This window comes from Tachypleus tridentatus, chromosome 10 (genome assembly GCF_004210375.1).
Source record: "Tachypleus tridentatus isolate NWPU-2018 chromosome 10, ASM421037v1, whole genome shotgun sequence".
Taxonomy (NCBI): Eukaryota; Metazoa; Arthropoda; class Merostomata; order Xiphosura; family Limulidae; genus Tachypleus; species Tachypleus tridentatus.
Window position 1 is genome coordinate 172,649,723 of NC_134834.1, and position 18,629 is coordinate 172,668,351.

Consider the following 18,629-nt stretch of genomic DNA (forward strand, 5'->3'; position numbering starts at 1 on the left):
CTCAGTTGTTTGACATTCTTCTCCGACTTGAAACTAACCTTTCAAAAGAAATTCATGTATCTTTAGCTGTTATAAGACAGGCGATAGCACTGCCTATGTAAGGAAAAAATTAACAACTGAGTTTAATTTATCCTGTTTTTGTCTGTTAACATTCTACAACAATGTAACGATTAAGGACAAAACTGGAAATAAAACTGTCACAAAAGGTAAAGATAAAGGTCACAATTGAAAACTTGGTTGACAACAATTTTCTGCATTTAACAAAAGCGCCCTTTCTGAGAGCGACATGGATCTATAAAGCCAATATCTTGACTGGGATCAACAAATCCAATGGTACAAAATTAGTTGTGAAAGGTATCATGAGAACCCCGAAAAATCCAGTTTTCACAATACAAACGACGGACGATTTATATGCAAAAATAACGAGTAATGTTCATATATTCATGATGACGACTGTGTAGCTGCATGGTTAGTCTTTAAGTGTGTTATCTACATTTGTTTGTAATAAAGCACAAAGCTACACAATGGGCTATCTGTTCTTTGCCCACCACGGTTTCTAGCGTTGCAAGTCCAAAGACACGTTTCTTTAGAGTATAGAATGTATGATAATACTGTTTTGTGTGGCGCAACAAAACACATGTGGAGGACAAAGGTTAGAATGTTTCTGGTTTCAGTGTCGTCATTGTACTTATTCGCCAGTGTTATGATTCTCTTGGTAATGACAAGTTACTTATTTCGCGTATGTAACTGGCTGGGATAAAGCGTAGTACGCTTAGGACTAATCTGAGAACACTATTCTGTTGAAACTGTTAATCCATCATTATTCAAAGTACTAACTGGTTATCCAATTATAGACAGTATATTGAAATTGTTCTCAGAAATAAGAAATTCAAGCAGCTTGATAATTTATACATCAGGTACTGTTTGTTGTTATTCTTCAACAAACAGCTTGAAAGAAACTTTTCAGAAGAGACTGAAGTTATCTTCAACTTTTAATATAAATATAATAAATAGTTTGTTGGTAGTCTTTCCCGATTTGAAAGCAAACCTTTAAAAATAAAATAAAACACCTTCAGCTTTAGTCTTATCCTTGTAGTAAGTAGTTTCCATTTTAAAGACTAAGCCACGAACCAACTCCAAACTTAATGTCTTCAACTCTTAACGATTAGAGGTTTTAACTTCAAGGGTAAATGTATTTTCATATTTATGTTGAAAGCCAACTTTCATAGAACATGATTTGCTAAAATATTCGCAAGCTGCTACATGGGGGAGGGCATGAGTTGCTACAGTTGCAATTTTTCTCAAACGAGAAAATAATGTGATAATGCGTATCGTTATATTAATGTTCTGTTTTTCTATGAAACAATCGGAAATGTTAAGCATTTTGTTCTCAAACACACACGAACTACAGTTACTAACAAACTATCCACAGAGAAATTCAAAATATATTTTGAAGTTTATGTGTTATGTAACTTAATGCAAAATGTCACAGGTATGAAACAGCAGATGATACAAAGAACAGAAACATGCACGAGACACAGTAATAGTTCACGTTACTTATTATTACGCGTTTCGAATCCCCGGCATGGCCAAGCGTGTTAAGACGTGCGACTCGTAATCTGAGGGTCGCGGATTCGCATCCCTGTCGCGCCAAACATGCTTGCCCTCCCAGCCGTGGGGGTGTTATAATGTGACGGTCAATCCCACTATTCAGTGATGTCGAGAAACCCACTTGTTGAGAAATTTATATGCAAAAACGGCTTGTTTGGGTTGAGAAAATATTTTACATAGAAGAACGAACAACGTTTCGACCTTCTTCGGTGATCGTCAGGTTCACAAAGAAAATATTTTACATAGAAGGTCGAAACGTTGTTCGCTCTTCTATGTAAAATATTTTCTCAACCCAAACGAGCCGTTTCTGCATATAAATAAATCCCACTATTCGTTGGTAAAAGAGTAGCCCAAGAGTTGGCGGTGGGTGGTGATGACTAGCTGCCTTCCGTCTAGTCTTACACTGCTAAATTAGGGACGGCTAGCACAGATAGCCCACGAGTAGCTTTGTGCGAAATTCAAAAAATAAACCATTTTCGAAAGACCGAAAGTGCCACATATAGAATTACGACATGAGAGATACGTAAAAAAAAAAAAAAAAAAAATTGAATACTGGTTTCGACAAGCAAAAATAAAGACTAGAGCAAACTAAACGGATTATTCTCACTTAACTATGTATTAAGAAGTGACGGTATGGAGTATTTTCAAAGAACAACACATAAACACAATTTCTCAATTTCCAGAAAACCATTTCCACAATATCTAAGTGAGGTTAAATAATATAATAATGACATTATAATAATTCCTAGATACACTCTTCATTCCGTCACAGTTATCTTGTATAAATACTAGATCACCTGATAGTTATGCAAGTACGTAGCATTATATGTTTAGGCTTAAGACAGTCGTCCATTGTCGGTAATAGAAAAATCTAGAATAAACGTAGCACACAGTCAATCGATCTCCACATAAACTATATAGATTCGTGGATATAGTACTAGAAAGGACAGTTGTAGCGTTTTATTACAGGTAAATGAAATTAAAATGACAGAGTTACAAAGTTTGGAAAATAAAATGTTTTAACTTGGTTGACACAGAACAAGTACTGCTGACCTTTACACAAGTAATAGAAACAAAATAAGTTAAAATTAAGAAGATTGTTTTTGGATGAGAGTAAATCCAAACTTGTCTTGGAAATAAAAAAAAGCTAAGGTAGATCGCATGTAATCATCATGTACAGATAATGGTGGAACAAAGCTGATACTTTTACAGTAAGCCTTGTCTCACTTAAACTGAGAAACGAATTTTTCTTCTTATGTCAAAAACACAAAACTACATTCACAATACGCATTATTTCTGCAGCTGACCAATAAAAAAAAAAAGAGCATTAGAATGCAAAAATCTCATTACTCCAAGTGCATCACAAGGTATCCTCCATAAAATAGGTGACGTCGGACATGATGTAAGTATCCTAAGAAACAGTTTCAGTTGCAGGTCATCAGTAGGGGAGGGCCGGGCTAAACAAACAAAGTTCACGTTTGTTAGTTACTGGTCTTAGAAAAATTGAAAGCACGCTATTTTAATAATTTTTTCGACCAACATCTTTCATGGCACTGGCGTAGTGGAGGCCACCTACGTCCAGGCCAAAAGAAATCAATATTTCTAAATTTTTACATATTTCTTATTTGGTCGTGCCGTTTAGGAGGGAAAATCTAAACAATGTTCTTTGCTGCCTTTAAATGGAGTATATAGTGTATGCTGTTGTTGTTGTCTTGAATTTAATCACAAAGCTGCAGAATGGGCTATCTGTTTTTTTCTTTCCTACCACGGGTATCGAAACCTGATTTCTAGCATTATAAATCTGTAGACATTCCATTACACTACTAGAGAGGATGGGGCTATACTGTGTGCAGTAGCTTGAAAGGCTTACAAGAATGAGATGGAAGTGTGAAAGTAGGTGTTTGTATTTCAAATTATTATTACATGGTTAAAATCGTTTAGTAATAATTATTAGAAGAATACTGTATACTGAAATATAGTTGAAACAATACAAAAATTGTTAGTTTTGATATCTGATTCTGAAATTAGAACATTTAGGATATTTTTCGTGTTTTCTGTAAAATACAATTCTCAAACTGTTCACACCTTCCTCAGTTTCTTAGGTTCTGATTGGTCAGGGTATTAAAAGATAACACTTCAGCCCGAATTTAACGTATACCCCAACCGAATTTAGTTTGCTTCTATTTAGAACTTAGAAAAAAATAATTGTGTTGTTATTAAATATATATTGTAGGAGAACAATGTATGCTGTAGCATTTGTAGTCTGTAGTAATCTCAAGCATCTCCGACAAGTGTAACTAGTACGAGTTGTAACATTAATTTCTAGCCTCCAAACTTCATCTACCTATCAAAAAACTAAATACAATCTAAATAAGATAGCCAAGACAGTAATATATGGTATTGTTGGATGTTTTACCGATTGAAAAGTATGTGTTGTATTATAACAGCTCCTTAATTGATGAAAACTGAGACTTTCACTAGCAAAATTAGCTCCACACTTGAATATATAAAATAAAGTGACACTTCGCATACGAATATTTTCAAACGAAAGGGAAATGGAAACTGGAAGGCTTAAGGTCTTTGTTGTTGCTTTTTTAAGAAACATAAAACAAAAAAAATTTGCTATCGACTGAGTTTCCCTAGAACATTATATTTGAGCGTAAACACTTGTGAAAACTTTATATTCTAAAACTTCAAGGTGATTAAGTGGAAAACAACAAGAGGACAGGATTCTATTGACACATACACTACATGGCCAAAAGTATGTGAACATATTTTCTAATTAGTGGGTTCGGCAATTTCAGCCACACCCATTGCTAACACATGTATAAACTCAAGCATACAGTCATGCAATCTCCATAGACAAACATTGGCAGTAGAATGGGTTGTACTGAAGAGCTCAGTGACTTTCAACGTGGCGCTGTCATAAGATCCCACCTTTCCAACAAGTCAGTTCGTCAAATTTCTGCCCAGCTAGTACTGCACCGGTCAACTATAAGTACTGTTATTGTGAAGTGGAAACGTCTAGGAGCAATAACAGCTCAGCCACGAAGCGGTAGGCCACACAAGCTCACAGAACGGGACCACCGATTGCTGAAGCGCGGAGCAGGTAAAATTGTCTATCCACAGTTGCAACACTCACTACCCATTTGTAAACTGCCTATGGAAGCAACATCAGCACAAGAACTGTTCGTTGGGAGCTTCATGAAATGGGTTTCCATGGCCGAGCAGCCACACAGAAGCCTAAGATCACCATGAGCAATGCCAAGCATTGGCTGGAGTGGTGTAAAGCACAATGACATTGGACTCTGGAGCAGTGAAAATGCGTTCTCTGGAGTGATGAATCATGCTTCACTATCTGGCAGTCTGACCAACAAACTTGGATTTGGCGGATACCAGAAGAACGCTACCTGCCTAAATCCATAGTTCCAACTTTAAAGTGTTGTGAAGGAGAAATAATGGTATGGGTTTTTTTTTCCTAATTTGGACTAGGTTCTTTAGTTCTAGTGAAGAGAATTCTTAATGTAACAACATACAATGACAATCTAGAGAATTGTGTGCCTCCAACTTTATAGCAACAGTTTGGTGAAGGCCCATTTTCGTTTCAGCATGACTATATCCCTGTGGACAAAGTGAGGTCCTAAATACATGGTTTGCCAAGGTTGGTGTGGAAGAACTTGACTGGCTTACACAGATCCCTGACCTCAACCCCATCGAACACCTTTGGGATGAATTGGAACGCCGACTGTGAGCCAGGTCTTCTCGCCCGACTTCAGTGCCCGACCTCACTAATGCTCTTATGGTTCAATAGGAGCGAATTCCCGTAGCCATGTTCCAAAATATAGTGAAAAGCTTTCCTAGAAGAGTGGAGTCTGTTATAGCATCAAAGGGGAACCAACTCCATATTAATACCCATAGTTTTGGAATGAGATGTTCAACAAGCACATATGGATGTGATAGTCGCGTGTCCACACACTTTTGGCCATGTAGTATACTTTGGAAGGGAAATAACGTTAGGGTATATTTTGTTTGTTTGTTCTGAATTTGCGCAAAGCTACACGAGGGCTATCTCCGCTAGTCGTCCCTGATTTAACAGTGAAATATTAGAGAGAAGGCAACTACTCATCACCGCCCACCGCCAACTCTTAGACTACTCTTTTTACCAACGAATAGTGAAATTGTTCGCAAAATTATAAACCCTCTACGGCTTTAAAGGCAAGTGCGTTTGGTGTGACGGGGATTCAAACCCGCGACCCTCAGATTGCGAGTCAAGCGTCCTAATAGTGAGTTTGTCTTGTTTCCCTTTTTAAAACAAGTTCCTGTAGCAAGTGTTATAAAACAATTAGCTTTTAATTCATCTAAACTACAAAAAAAGCAAGAACAAACTGCCATTCTAATGAAATGTAAATTAATTTAATCATTTATTACATGCGAAGGAAAGTAGAGGCTTTCAATCACATACCTGAACCACTGGGTGTGTTTCACTGTAATACCGGAAAAGATACCAGCATGATGTCACTGTAAAAACCTGTCTATCACTGTATCTGAATATTCAAATATGTGTGTGTTTGGTTTCCACATCACTAACTTTTTAAATAGATTGAACTTCCTCTTTATGTGTCTATACTTAACAATTTGATAAAAAAATCAAGGCAGTTATTACTTTGCAGTATAATATTAAAAGTTTGGTTTTTGAATTTTGCGCAAAGCTACACGAGGGCTCTATGCGCTAGCCGTCCATAATTTAGTAGTGTAAGAGTAGAATGAAGGCAGTTAGTCACCACCACCTTACCGCCAACTCTCGGACTACTCTTTTACCAACGAATAGTAGGATTCACCGTCACTTATAATGCCCCCGCAGCTGAATGTGCGAATATGTTTGGTGTGACGGGGATTGGAACCCGCGACTCTCAGATTGCTAGTCGAGCGCCTTAGCTAGCTGGCCATGTCGGGCCTAATATAAAAGGGGTATATTATTTATATTACAGTTTATTCGTAAAAATAATGAAAAACCTCAAGCAAGTTTCAGTGTTAAAGTTAGAACTTAACTTGTTTATCCAGATTTAGAGAGCTTCTCCATTACTAGGGCACCAGTATCAAAAAATGAAAACATCAATGTTTTCGAACATATCGGCAAAATTGTGACTTCCGAAATATACTCTTCATATCAAATATAATCCATTTAAGTCAAGAACTTTAAATGGGATTTAATTCTGTTATGATAAAGATCTGATGATTGAACATATAAACATACACATATATACTCTTCAAAAAAAGAAACGCAAAAGGCAAAATTTGAGACATATTGTCAACAAGTTTATTCCGGATAGTTCTGTATGACATGTGTGAAACTTTGCACATTCACTGCTGAACATCCAAATTCTGCAAAGGCAAAACCCACGCTCACTAGTTGAAGTTTAACGTCACTCAACGTCAATAACGAGTATGCCCCCCGTGAGCATCAATAACTGCTTGGCATCTCCTGCCCATGAAAGCGATGAGATGACGAATCACATCCTGTGAAATGCCTGTCCACTTAGCCTGCAAAGCTGCTGCAAGCTGAGGTAGAGTCTGCGGTTGAGGTTGTCGCCGTCGCAGACGTCGGTCCAACTCGTCCCAAAGATATTCGATAGATTTTAAATCTGGTGATCTGGAGGGCCAGGGAAGAACGTTGATGTTGTGGTGTCTCATGGTTCACCATGATGGGTTGCACATGGGGCCTAAGAATCTCGTCGACGGTTGCGTACGGTCTGATCGAAAATCCTACGCAGCCCTGGTATGGTTGAGGCAGTAGACGTCTCAGTGGTGGTCCTATCCCAAAGGTGACATAACCGGATGTTGCGATCTTGTGCGGGCGTGGTCACATGAGGTCTGCCAGATCGTGGACGGTCACGAGTTGATCCATGTTGTTGGTGACGATTCCATAGCCTTGTGATGGTGCTTTGGTTGACATTCACATGTCTGGCAACATCTGATCGAGATTTGCCTGCTTCCAAGCAACTAATGGCGTTGTTGCGTTGTGCTTCAGTCAGTCTTGGCGTAACTGTATTGCGTGTCGGTGGCTTAACACTGAGCTATGGAAACCGAGAACCCGTCACTTTTATAGGGATTTTGCACATGTTGCACTTGCAGAACATGCAGATCTCTCAAACACATTTATTGGACACGAATGCGTTTGGCGAAAAATCTGATGTTTTCCTCCGTTTTCAAAGTGCACAACTTTTATTGTCATTTTGGTCTAACAATCAGTGCCTTAACACGTGTAACATCACATACTGTGAGCTTGTAGCGTTATTACACATATTTCTCTTTAAAATAGCAAAAATATCCCTTTTGAGTTTCTTTTTTTGAAGAGTATATATCTATATGTTCACTAACTTCTCATGATATGTTTGTACGGCTCTCCATCGGAGTATTTTAACAAACAGTTATGCATATTGCTTTGAGGATATGAACTGTATAGAAAAGGAAACGTCTGATATAATCGCTTTTGTTCAATTGACGAACTGCTAACAAATCTTTCCCTCAACTGCTTAAAACCTTTAATAAATCGAAATACGAGAAAATCAGATAATTTTAAGATATAATGAAACCATCGCCTTGTGTTCTTTTCCTAAAATTTGTGTAATAAGATTTTTAAATATATGATCTTACGTATTCAGTATCGAAATTAAAAGTTCCTGCTCGTTCGAAGTTCAGCGGTAAACTGGGTGAATAAAACTCGTAGTTAGATTCCTACAGCTATGTGTTATAAAACAAAATGAGAAACAAGCAAAGCTGTTCCGCACAAAATCAAACTCCAAATTCTTTGTTGTCAATGTTTGATTTGCTTTTGAACTATTTGCGTTATCCGTCGCTAATTTAACAGTGTAAGACGAGAGAAAAGGCAAGTAGTCATCATCACACACCGCCAACTCTTGAGCTACTCGTTCATCAACGAATAGTGGGATTGACTGTAACATTATACCCACCGCGAACATATTTGGTGGAGTGGGAATTCAAACCCGCGACCCTCAAGTTGCGAGTCAAGCTTTTTAACCACCTGATTATGCCGGGCTAGTTTTGTTATTAAATCAGACACCACGCTACCCTCAGATTGCGAGTCAAGCTTTTTAACCACCTGGTTATGTCGGGCTAGTTTTGTTATTAAATAAGACACCACGCGACCCTCAGATTGCGAGTCAAGCTTTGTAATCACATGGTTATGCCGGGCTAGTTTTGTTATTAAATCAGACATCACGCGATCCTCAGGTTGCGAGTCAGGCTTTTTAACCACCTGGTTATGCCGGGCTAGTTTTGTTATTAAATCAGACATCACGCGATCCTCAGGTTGCGAGTCAGGCTTTTTAACCACCTGGTTATGCCGGGCTAGTTTTGTTATTAAATCAGACACCACGCTACCCTCAGATTGCGAGTCAAGCTTTTTAACCACCTGGTTATGCCGGGCTAGTTTTGTTATTGTGACATCATATTCCTCCCAGATTCTTTGCCTATTTGTTTGTTGTTATGTTGTTGAGCATAAACCCATTTTGTGTGTGCGTGCGCGATGTGAGCTCGTAGACTCGTAGCTGAGCCACTGGAGGCGTACTAATGCTACAACAAGAACTATCTGTCGGAGACAAAGACGAGTAACACTGCTTTGGGTTTGTGAGTCGCTGCTGCTTTAATTCCTTCAGCTAGCTTCTCATTCATCTTTTCTCTATTTGTTATAAAATGTAAAGCATCAATAGATATCCAGACCATATTGTTTTACTGTTTTAAACAGTCTAATAAACAGACACGTTTTGCCACGACTCGACATATCTGAACCTTTTCCATTCTTCACAAGAGCTGGTTAGATAAATGTCAGTATTTTGATGATTGATGCTCCTCGGTAAATGCAATTATAACGTCGTTATCAGTTTGTTTGTGTTTCATGAGAGCAATAGCCGGATTTAGCCTTCTGAATAGTATACCGGCACTGTAAGTCTTAAGATTCCTGGTTCGCATCCCGTTGTTGCATAAACGTTTTTCGCACTTTGGACCAATGGATGTTCTATAAACGTAATGGTCAAAATCACATTATTAGATTAAACAAAAACAGACCAATAACTAGCTGTAGGTGAGTATACCTACAAACCTTACCTGTGTTAGTGAAAACTGACTCCTGTGTAAGTTTGTGTGAAAATTTAACAAATTTTGTTTGTTTGTTTTGAAATTCGCACAAAGCTACTCGAGGGCTATCTGTGCTAGCCGTCCCTAATTTAGTAGTGTAAGACTAGAGGGAAGACAGCTAGTCATCACCACCCACCGCCAACTCTTGGGCTATTCTTTTACCAACGAAAAGTAGGATTGACCGTCACATTATAACGCCCCCACGGCTGGGAGGGCGAGCATGTTTAGCACGACTCGGATGCGAACCCGCGACCCTCAGATTACGAGCGCATGCCTTAATGCGCTCGGCCATGCCAGGCCATTTAACAAATGAAGAAAACAGATGACATAATGGGGAAAAAATAAAACAGAACCAATTTTAATGGCTAACAAAGTACAATTATTGTATTCTTTAGTAGATATTTACTTGCTATTTGCAATAACTAACAAAGTATAAATATTGTCTTCTTTAGTAGATAATTATTTATTATTTTTAATGATTAACAAAGTATAATTCTTGTATTCTTTAGTAGATAATTACTGATTAACAAAGTGTAATTTTTTTCTTCAGTAGATAATTACTTAAAACTTTTAATGACTAAAATTAAAATTATTGTATTCTTTAGTGGATAATTACTCATTATTTTTAATAATTAACAAGTAAAAATATTGTCTTCTTTAGTACATAATTACTTATTATTTTTAATAACTAACAAAGTATAAATACTGTTTTCTTTAGTAGATAATTACTTATTATTTTTAATAACAAACAAAGTATAAATACTGTCTTCTTTAGTAGATAACTACTTATAATTTTTAATGACTAACAAAGTATAATTCTTGTCTTCTTTATCAGGTAATTACTTATCATTTTTAACAACTAGCAGAGTATAATTCTTGGATTCTTTAGTTGATAATTACTTATTATTCTTAATGACTAACAAAGTACAATTCTTGTCTTATTTAGTAGATAATTACTTATTATTTTTAATGATTAACAAAGTATAATTATTGTCTTTAGTAGATAATTACTTATAATTTCTAATGACAAACAAGTTATAATTCTTGTATTCTTTAGTAGATAATTACTTATTATTCTTAAGGACTAACAAAGTACAATTCTTGTCTTCTTTAGCAGGTAATTAATTATCATTTTCAATAACTAACAAAGTATAATTATTGTATTCTTTAGTAGGTAATTACTTATTTAGTGAATTGTGGTAGTAGTCAATACTCTTCAGATTGTAATATCTAAATAGAAAAATATATCTAAGCCTCTTCTGTTCCGGTAGTGTTCCAAAAGTGGTTATTGAGGAAATACACAAAGGGTGTGTACTTCAAATTATGATCTTTATATTCGAAGTTTAGAAAAGGCTACGAGTGTTGAATAAGTGACATTGTTCGTGTGAAACTTCGAGTACGAACTCTAAAGAATTTCTTGAACAAACCAGCACACGTGTGGAAAATCAATCTATGAATGGTAAACCGAACAATGTATAATAAGACGACAGTACTAATAAGCAAACAAAAACTACTTACGGCTCATATACAAGTCGATCTCGGTCAACTTCGTTCTCTCTAAAATCATTCAATGAAAAACGATTCTGTGCACCGGTAGACGTCACTATTATCAGCAATAGATGAACAGACAACATAGTGTAACCTGCAAAACACCATGACGGAAACGTATTAAAAACCACATTTCATTGGCATCCAATTTAATACATTTTAACCTGGATCTTGGTTTTATTCTGAAGTTCAATAACAAAAAAAATCAGAGACGGTTCTAAATTACATCAAAAATTACTACTCGTGACTCCAGTTGACCTCTAAATGTCACAAAGAAATTACTAATATATATGTAAAAACGGATCGTTTGGGTTGAGAAAATATTTTACTAAGTCGTAAACCTTCAAATAAACCAAAAGTTATTGGTGAAAAAAAAAATTATACAAAAGATCTTTGGTTTATAAGCATAATCAATGTACTGGCAGTCTTCAAATAAACCCTGTGATTAAGCTAGTACCGAAAGTTCAATGAAAAGGGAGTTTTGGTGGGTTGGGTCAAACTCTACTTCCCGTAACCTGCTTTAGGATGTACGATATATACCATTTAAACAAGAAAAAAAAAAAAAGACGCCCTCTCTAATTTTTGTTTTTAAAATTTCTGAAATTATATGCAGATAATATTAGTTTTAGGCTTATAAACACGATAATTTTAACTTGTCTTCTTGGCCTTTCTTTTTAACCCTATAAAAGCAGTTATGTCGAAATGTTTGAGGAGTTTATTTGAAAATAATTCGTTGGCTTCATTTACTGCGGTCTAATTACGATTATTACTTTTCTCTGGGAGTAATGCTGTGTTCTTAGAACATTTTAATTTCTAGCAGTTTTAGTTTTACAGTGTTCTTTATTTAAACTCCAACTAAACAAAAGCTTGCAGCTTTGTAGGTAAACCAACACCGTTGGACATTTCACCTATCATGAATGGATCTTACTATTATCATCTGCAATATTTATTGGAAATGAAATCTAAAAGTGTCGCATAAAACAATTTAATGTAGATTATTATCTGTTACATAATACAAGATTTATTTACAGTTAGCATGTAACATCATTCACAACAAAGATGGAGACACGTTGATGGGTCTCAGAAAATCTTACCTGTTACTACAGCAGCAAAAAAAACTACATTTCTTTGCATCGGGATCTAGATTCTTTTGTCAAGATCTGGGAGGGCGAAAAACTTTGTCCTCCCTCCTGTACATTTGTAATAATCATGTCTGTTTGTTAGTTTTTGAATTTCGCCCGGAGCTACACGAGGGCTATCTGCGCTAGCTGTCCCTAAATTTGCACTATAAGACTACAAGGAAGGCAGCTAGTCATCATCACTCATCGCCAACTCTTGATCTACTCTTTTACCAACGAATAGTTGGATTGACCGTCACATTATAACGCCCCCACGGCTGAAAGGGCGAGCATGTTCGGTGCGACGGGGCTATAAGTGAATAGCGTCTTTGATGCAGTACAGTTTGTTTGTTTGTTTTTGAATTTCGCACAAAGCTACACGAGGGCTATCTGCGCTAGCCATCCCTAATTTAGCAATGCAAGACTAGAGGGAAGGCAACTAGTCATCACCACTCACCACAAATTATTGGGGCTACTCTTTTACAAACGAACAGTGGGATTGATCGTCAATTTATAAACGCGCCCAAGGCTGAGAGGGCAAGCATGTTTGGTGTGACGGGGATTCGAACCCACGACCTTCAGATTACGAGTCGAATGCCTTAACCGCCTGATCATGTCAGGCCTAATACACAACGGACAGATAAAACTTTGGTACGTAGAATATATCCTTACAGGACAGGTATTTGGAAAAGTACAACCCAAACAGATAAAGTGGGGGACGTAGTCTGTAAGACTGAACATTTATATATGTATATTCGAAAACTTCACGTCTGAGACTCTTGTTTTAATGTGGAAACAGAGAAGTGTGTTCAAAGTCACAACATCCCAGACTTAAACTATCATTCGTTCTCTCTTCAGTCACTTGTGCAGAATAGCCACTTTCAATAAAACAATAAAAGACATAAATTAAAACAGGTAATTGAAAGCACAGGATGAGGATAAGTAAATCTGAGATTACCATACTCGTTAATACTTTTATTAATAAAACACGTTTATTCTTACTACTAAAAATGAAGTGGTGAAATATTAAAATTTAACCTCCTAATTTCAACAAAATGGTATACTGTTCCAGACTGCTTATTTGCATAAACTACATCAATACTTCCCATTCTATCACATACACAGGTACTAACTAATCCCCCAAGGCTACGAGTGATGAGAACCAAAACAGACTTGTAATAATTGTTTGTTTGTTTTTTGAATTTCGTACAAAACTACACGAGGGTTATCTGTGCTATCCGCCCCTAATTTAGCAGTGTAAAACTGGAGGGAAGGCAACTAGTCATCACCACTCACCGCCAACTCTTGGGTTACTCTTTTACCAACAAATAGTGGGAGTGACCATATCATTATAACGCCCCCACAGCTGAAAGGGCAAACATGTTTGGTGTGACTCAGATTACGAGTCGAGTGCCCTAACCACCTGGTCATGCCGAGCGGCTTGTAATAATTAAAACGATTGTTGTTGGAAAAATTATAACTCTGTATTAGCATTCTCTAATATAACTGCTTGAAAATATAAAACATTTTTTGAGTATTTAATAGGTTAAAATAATGCTAAACTATGTTCTTAAAAACGATTATATTTAACTTTAAGATGTTACAAGTTCTGAAATAGCTACGTTACTATGTGTAGAATGTGAAAAACGTTTCTATGAAACAGCTTTATAACAATGAGACAAAATATATTAAACTGATTCTTAATAAAATGATATTCTTGGGTATGAGAAACTTTAATACTAGATGTAAGATTATAATATTCCTATACAAAGATGAATGAAAGTAAATCAAAGGTGAAGGAAATCATAAAATATGAAAAAAAAATAGCCGACATTTACTTTTTTAAATCCTCGTATTTACAGAACGACATCAGTTTCAGTATCAGATATTGTATTTTCTTTCCTTTTCTTATTCATCAGAATTTAAATACAAAGTCACAGATCCTACTAAATACAAAGTTTTCTCCATAACAAACTTGCCTAAAAATCTGATACAAATTAGCATCACTGGATGAATAGATTTATATCTAGAAGGACATAGAAAATCCGTCTATAAAGCCCCTAGCGACACAGCGGTATGTCTGCGGGTTTATGACGCTAAAAACCGGGTTTCGATACCCGTGGTGGCAAAACAGAGATAGTCCATTGTTTAGTTTTGTGCTTTTACAACAAACAAACCGCCTGTCAAGATAAAGCTTTAAGATGTTAAGGATTTCAAAGGCTGGAAGGTGTAGTGATAAATTTGTCAATCGACCAGGAACTTTGGATGACAAGTGTTAACCAAAATATCTTCATTTGTAAGGTTAATTCTTATCAACTATTTAGTATCCATAAATGGATAAAGTGTATTACTACCAACTTTCATTTTAATAGTTTTTTACGTATATGAACAAATAATATTAATTGTAATTGAATGATTACGTAATTAGTCATTATGACAATTTTAAAAGATATGGCAGGTTTATAAGCACTTTTAAAATTCACTATAAAAACAAATGTGTATTATATAGGTTCAGTATCTTCCTCTTTCTCTCCATCTGTGTGTGTATATATATCTTCCTGATGAATCTTTGTATCAGTATTTCAAATTAATAGTTAATGGATTTAATAGAAAAACTTTAAATAAAATATTCTATAACAAATATAAGAATTTATTAAATAAATATAAGAAAATACAAATTAGAAAAATTGTACTAAAAACTTATAATTATTTTTAATTATGAATTAGGCAATTTAACAACTTAGGACTACTTTATGCGGATATACACCTTGCTGCATAAAAAGGCTTGTTTACAGCATGATAATCACAGTAGACTTAATAAATGGGTAGTGGTTGAGCGCTATACTAGTTTATTTAGATAACTGGATGAGACTCTTCACACTAGTATAATTCGTTTACTGGGCTACCAATTAATGTCTTTCTACCATCATGGGAACTGCAAAAATGTTAATTTCAAAAAGCAAATTTTAACTTACTTACCCCAATTGTATTTTTTTTTATATATATACAGTGATGACGAGAAAACCCACTTGTAGAGAAATATATGTGTGAAAACGGCTGGTTTGGGTTGAGAAAATTGTTTATGTAGAGGAGCGAACAACGTTTCGCCCTTCTTCGGTTATTGTCAGATTCACTGTCTTACACTGCTAAATTAGGAACGGCTAGTACTGATAGCACTTGTGTAGCTTTGCGCGAAATTCAAAGCAAATCAAGCTACTATTTATAACGTTAAACAATTGGCACTAGCACTGTAAAAGTGTTTAACTCGGAATTATTCTACTGCGCTGTATATTAGTACTTTTAAATATAAACTAGTGTTAATATTAGACTACGAGCATGTGCAGCGAAATATCAAAACTTGTAAAAGTTCTATAAATAATATGATAGAACTGCATGCTGTTGTACTATCATACCAACAGTAATATGATATTAATAATAAATAATCAACTTTAGAACTAAAACACAAATAATAACCAAAATGGAAATTTTATTATAATACTTTAATTACATTTATTAGTAAATTAACGGCCTCTACACGTTATACCTATTTTCTTGATATATTCTGTCAAAAATATAGTTTCATTGTTAGTGTTCTAGCCAAGGAAGGGTTAAGTAACGTGTACGTTTTACAATAATACATAATTTGTAAGTAGAGCCACATAAATACCACAGTTTATTTCAACCTTTTCACTCATCCTATCTCAACTCTTCTGCTAAAAAACAACATATTCAGGTAACAGAACTACTATTTTTGTTGTTTTTTACTGTATATTGAAACGATCCAGATTTGGTTTTGATCCTTATGTTCTTTTCGTTTTCCGTATCAGCTCCGTTCAAATGAGGAGTTACAATTTCTGTGATAAAAAGTCAACATATTGTGCAAGACAAAGTCAGCAAGCAAAACATGCTAGTGATACGAGAGTTTGGGGACATTTTACCCCCAGAAAAATGCGTCAAAAAATAGGTGTTACGAGATTAAATCTGGAAGCAACTGCGCGTGAAACATAGCGTAAACAACTTCATAGCTGTTCGTATAAAATCTACAAACATCCAATGAAAAGTTAACAAATCATCATTCTGTTCTAACACTGTATGGGAAGCTAGGCTTAACACGAATACGTATGATTTATTATAGTAAAGTACTGTACTATCTAAATGTAGTTATAATTGTTAAAATATATTACTTTTTTAACCAACTTTACAACAACAATATATTTATCATTTCAATCATTAGCTATCATATACGTACATATATGCACTACTGAAATAACATATTAGCATGCACCATTCTTTTGGGGTGTTTTTCCATAAATAACTTTCAAACAGTTTCATTGTTCATAATGAGTACGTATTAGATTCAGTCTGTTTGTTTGTTTTGGAATTTCGCACAAAGCTACTCGAGGGCTATCTGTGCTAGCCGTCCCTAATTTAGTAGTGTAAGACTAGAGGGAAGGCAGCTAGTCATCACCACCCACCGCCAACTCTTGGGCTACTCTTTTACCAACGAATAGTGGGATTGACCGTCACATTATACACCCCCACGGCTGGGAGAGCAAGCATGTTTGGCACGACGCGGGCGCGAACCCGCGACCCTCGGATTACGAGTCGCACGCCTTACGCGCTTGGCCATGCCAGGCCCTAGATTCAGTCCTTCGCGGGTTTGTTTACATCTCAGGTAATTATTCAACTGGCGGAGAACAAATGCCGAACGTTCAATAACCAGTTGCAGTATTTCTTTGCATCACATAGAACACTTGGGTGTGTGCATGTATGTATCGTAGCCCTTAATTTTAATATTAGCGTCCTGTCTGGCTGATACGAAAATCGGAATATTCCTCGGGATTTTACCATTGTAACTAGTATAAAAAAGCTCTTGAATGTAATTAAAACCACGTAGGACTATTTTTGAACACATAACTCAAAGTTAATACTAAGTAACTACCGACAGCATGGTACTGAAAGCTACACGAAGACTACCTGATTAGCTGTCCCATATTTAGCTGCGAATAACTAGAGAGAAGACAAGCTAGTCTTCACCACTCACCGCCAACTCCTTTACCAATGCATACTGGGATTAATCGTAACATTATAACACTCCTACAGCCAAGAGAGCAAATACTTTTATAAAGGGAACATGAACATTAGATATCAAAATAGCTACACAAGCAAAACTACCTTTACTAAATGAAATAAACTATAATAAATTGCTATAGTAACAAAAATAGCATTGACATTGCCTAAAGTATCTTACTTAATACGCATAAACTATAAAAAAATATAAAGATAATTTTTCATGCCAAAAACTACTTTGGTAGACGAAATATTTTTACACTGAATTGAGTCAAAGATTACCGGTTCTATTTCTTTCTGCACGATAATACATCTTATCAGGAGGTAAATCACCATAGCCCATAAAATCAACGTGTATTCCTACTATTACATGCGAGAGTGTTTTCACGTGGTACGGCGAAATAAATCCCCGAAAAAACAACAACAAAAAACATAAGATGATGCAGTTGACTGGCATAATTGTAAAAATTAGTAAATATTTGATACACCGAGTAGTATCGGTAAGTGATTATAATGAAAGTTTATATGTCACTGATGATGAAGTATTAGTTAGTGATTATAATGAAAGTTTATATGTCACTAATGAAGTATTAGTTAGTGATTATAATGAAAGTTTATATGTCACTAATGAAGTATTAGTGAGTGATTATAATGAAAGTTTATATGTCACTGGTGATGAAGTATTAGTGAGTGATTATAATGAAAGTTTATATGTCACTGATGATGAAGTATTAGTGAGTGATTATAATGAAAGTTTATATGTCATTGATGATGTATTAGTGAGTGATTATAATGAAAGTTTATATGTCACTGATGATGTATTAGTGAGTGATTATAATGAAAGTTTATATGTCACTAATGAAGTATTAGTGAGTGATTATAATGAAAGTTTATATGTCACTGGTGGTGAAGTATTAGTGAGTGATTATAATGAAAGTTTATATGTCACTGATGATGAAGTATTAGTGAGTGATTATAATGAAAGTTTATATGTCACTGATGATGAAGTATTAGTGAGTGATTATAATGAAAGTTTATATGTCACTGATGATGTATTAGTGAGTGATTATAATGAAAGTTTATTGATGATGAAGTATTAGTGAGTGATTATAATGAAAGTTTATATGT

At 35.5% G+C, this 18,629-nt stretch overlaps 1 protein-coding gene across 2 annotated transcripts in view; it reads right to left on the minus strand.

The window, feature by feature from the left end:
• LOC143230921 (CD109 antigen-like) overlaps window positions 1–18,629 on the minus strand; it is an 83,990-nt gene that overhangs the window by 58,230 nt on the left and 7,131 nt on the right. For both annotated transcript variants that reach the window (XM_076465245.1, XM_076465244.1), the window contains exon 2: window positions 11,284–11,407. In XM_076465245.1, the coding sequence (XP_076321360.1) occupies window positions 11,284–11,399 (116 nt within the window). In that variant the 5' untranslated portion in view covers window positions 11,400–11,407. The remainder of the gene's footprint in view (window positions 1–11,283; window positions 11,408–18,629) is intronic.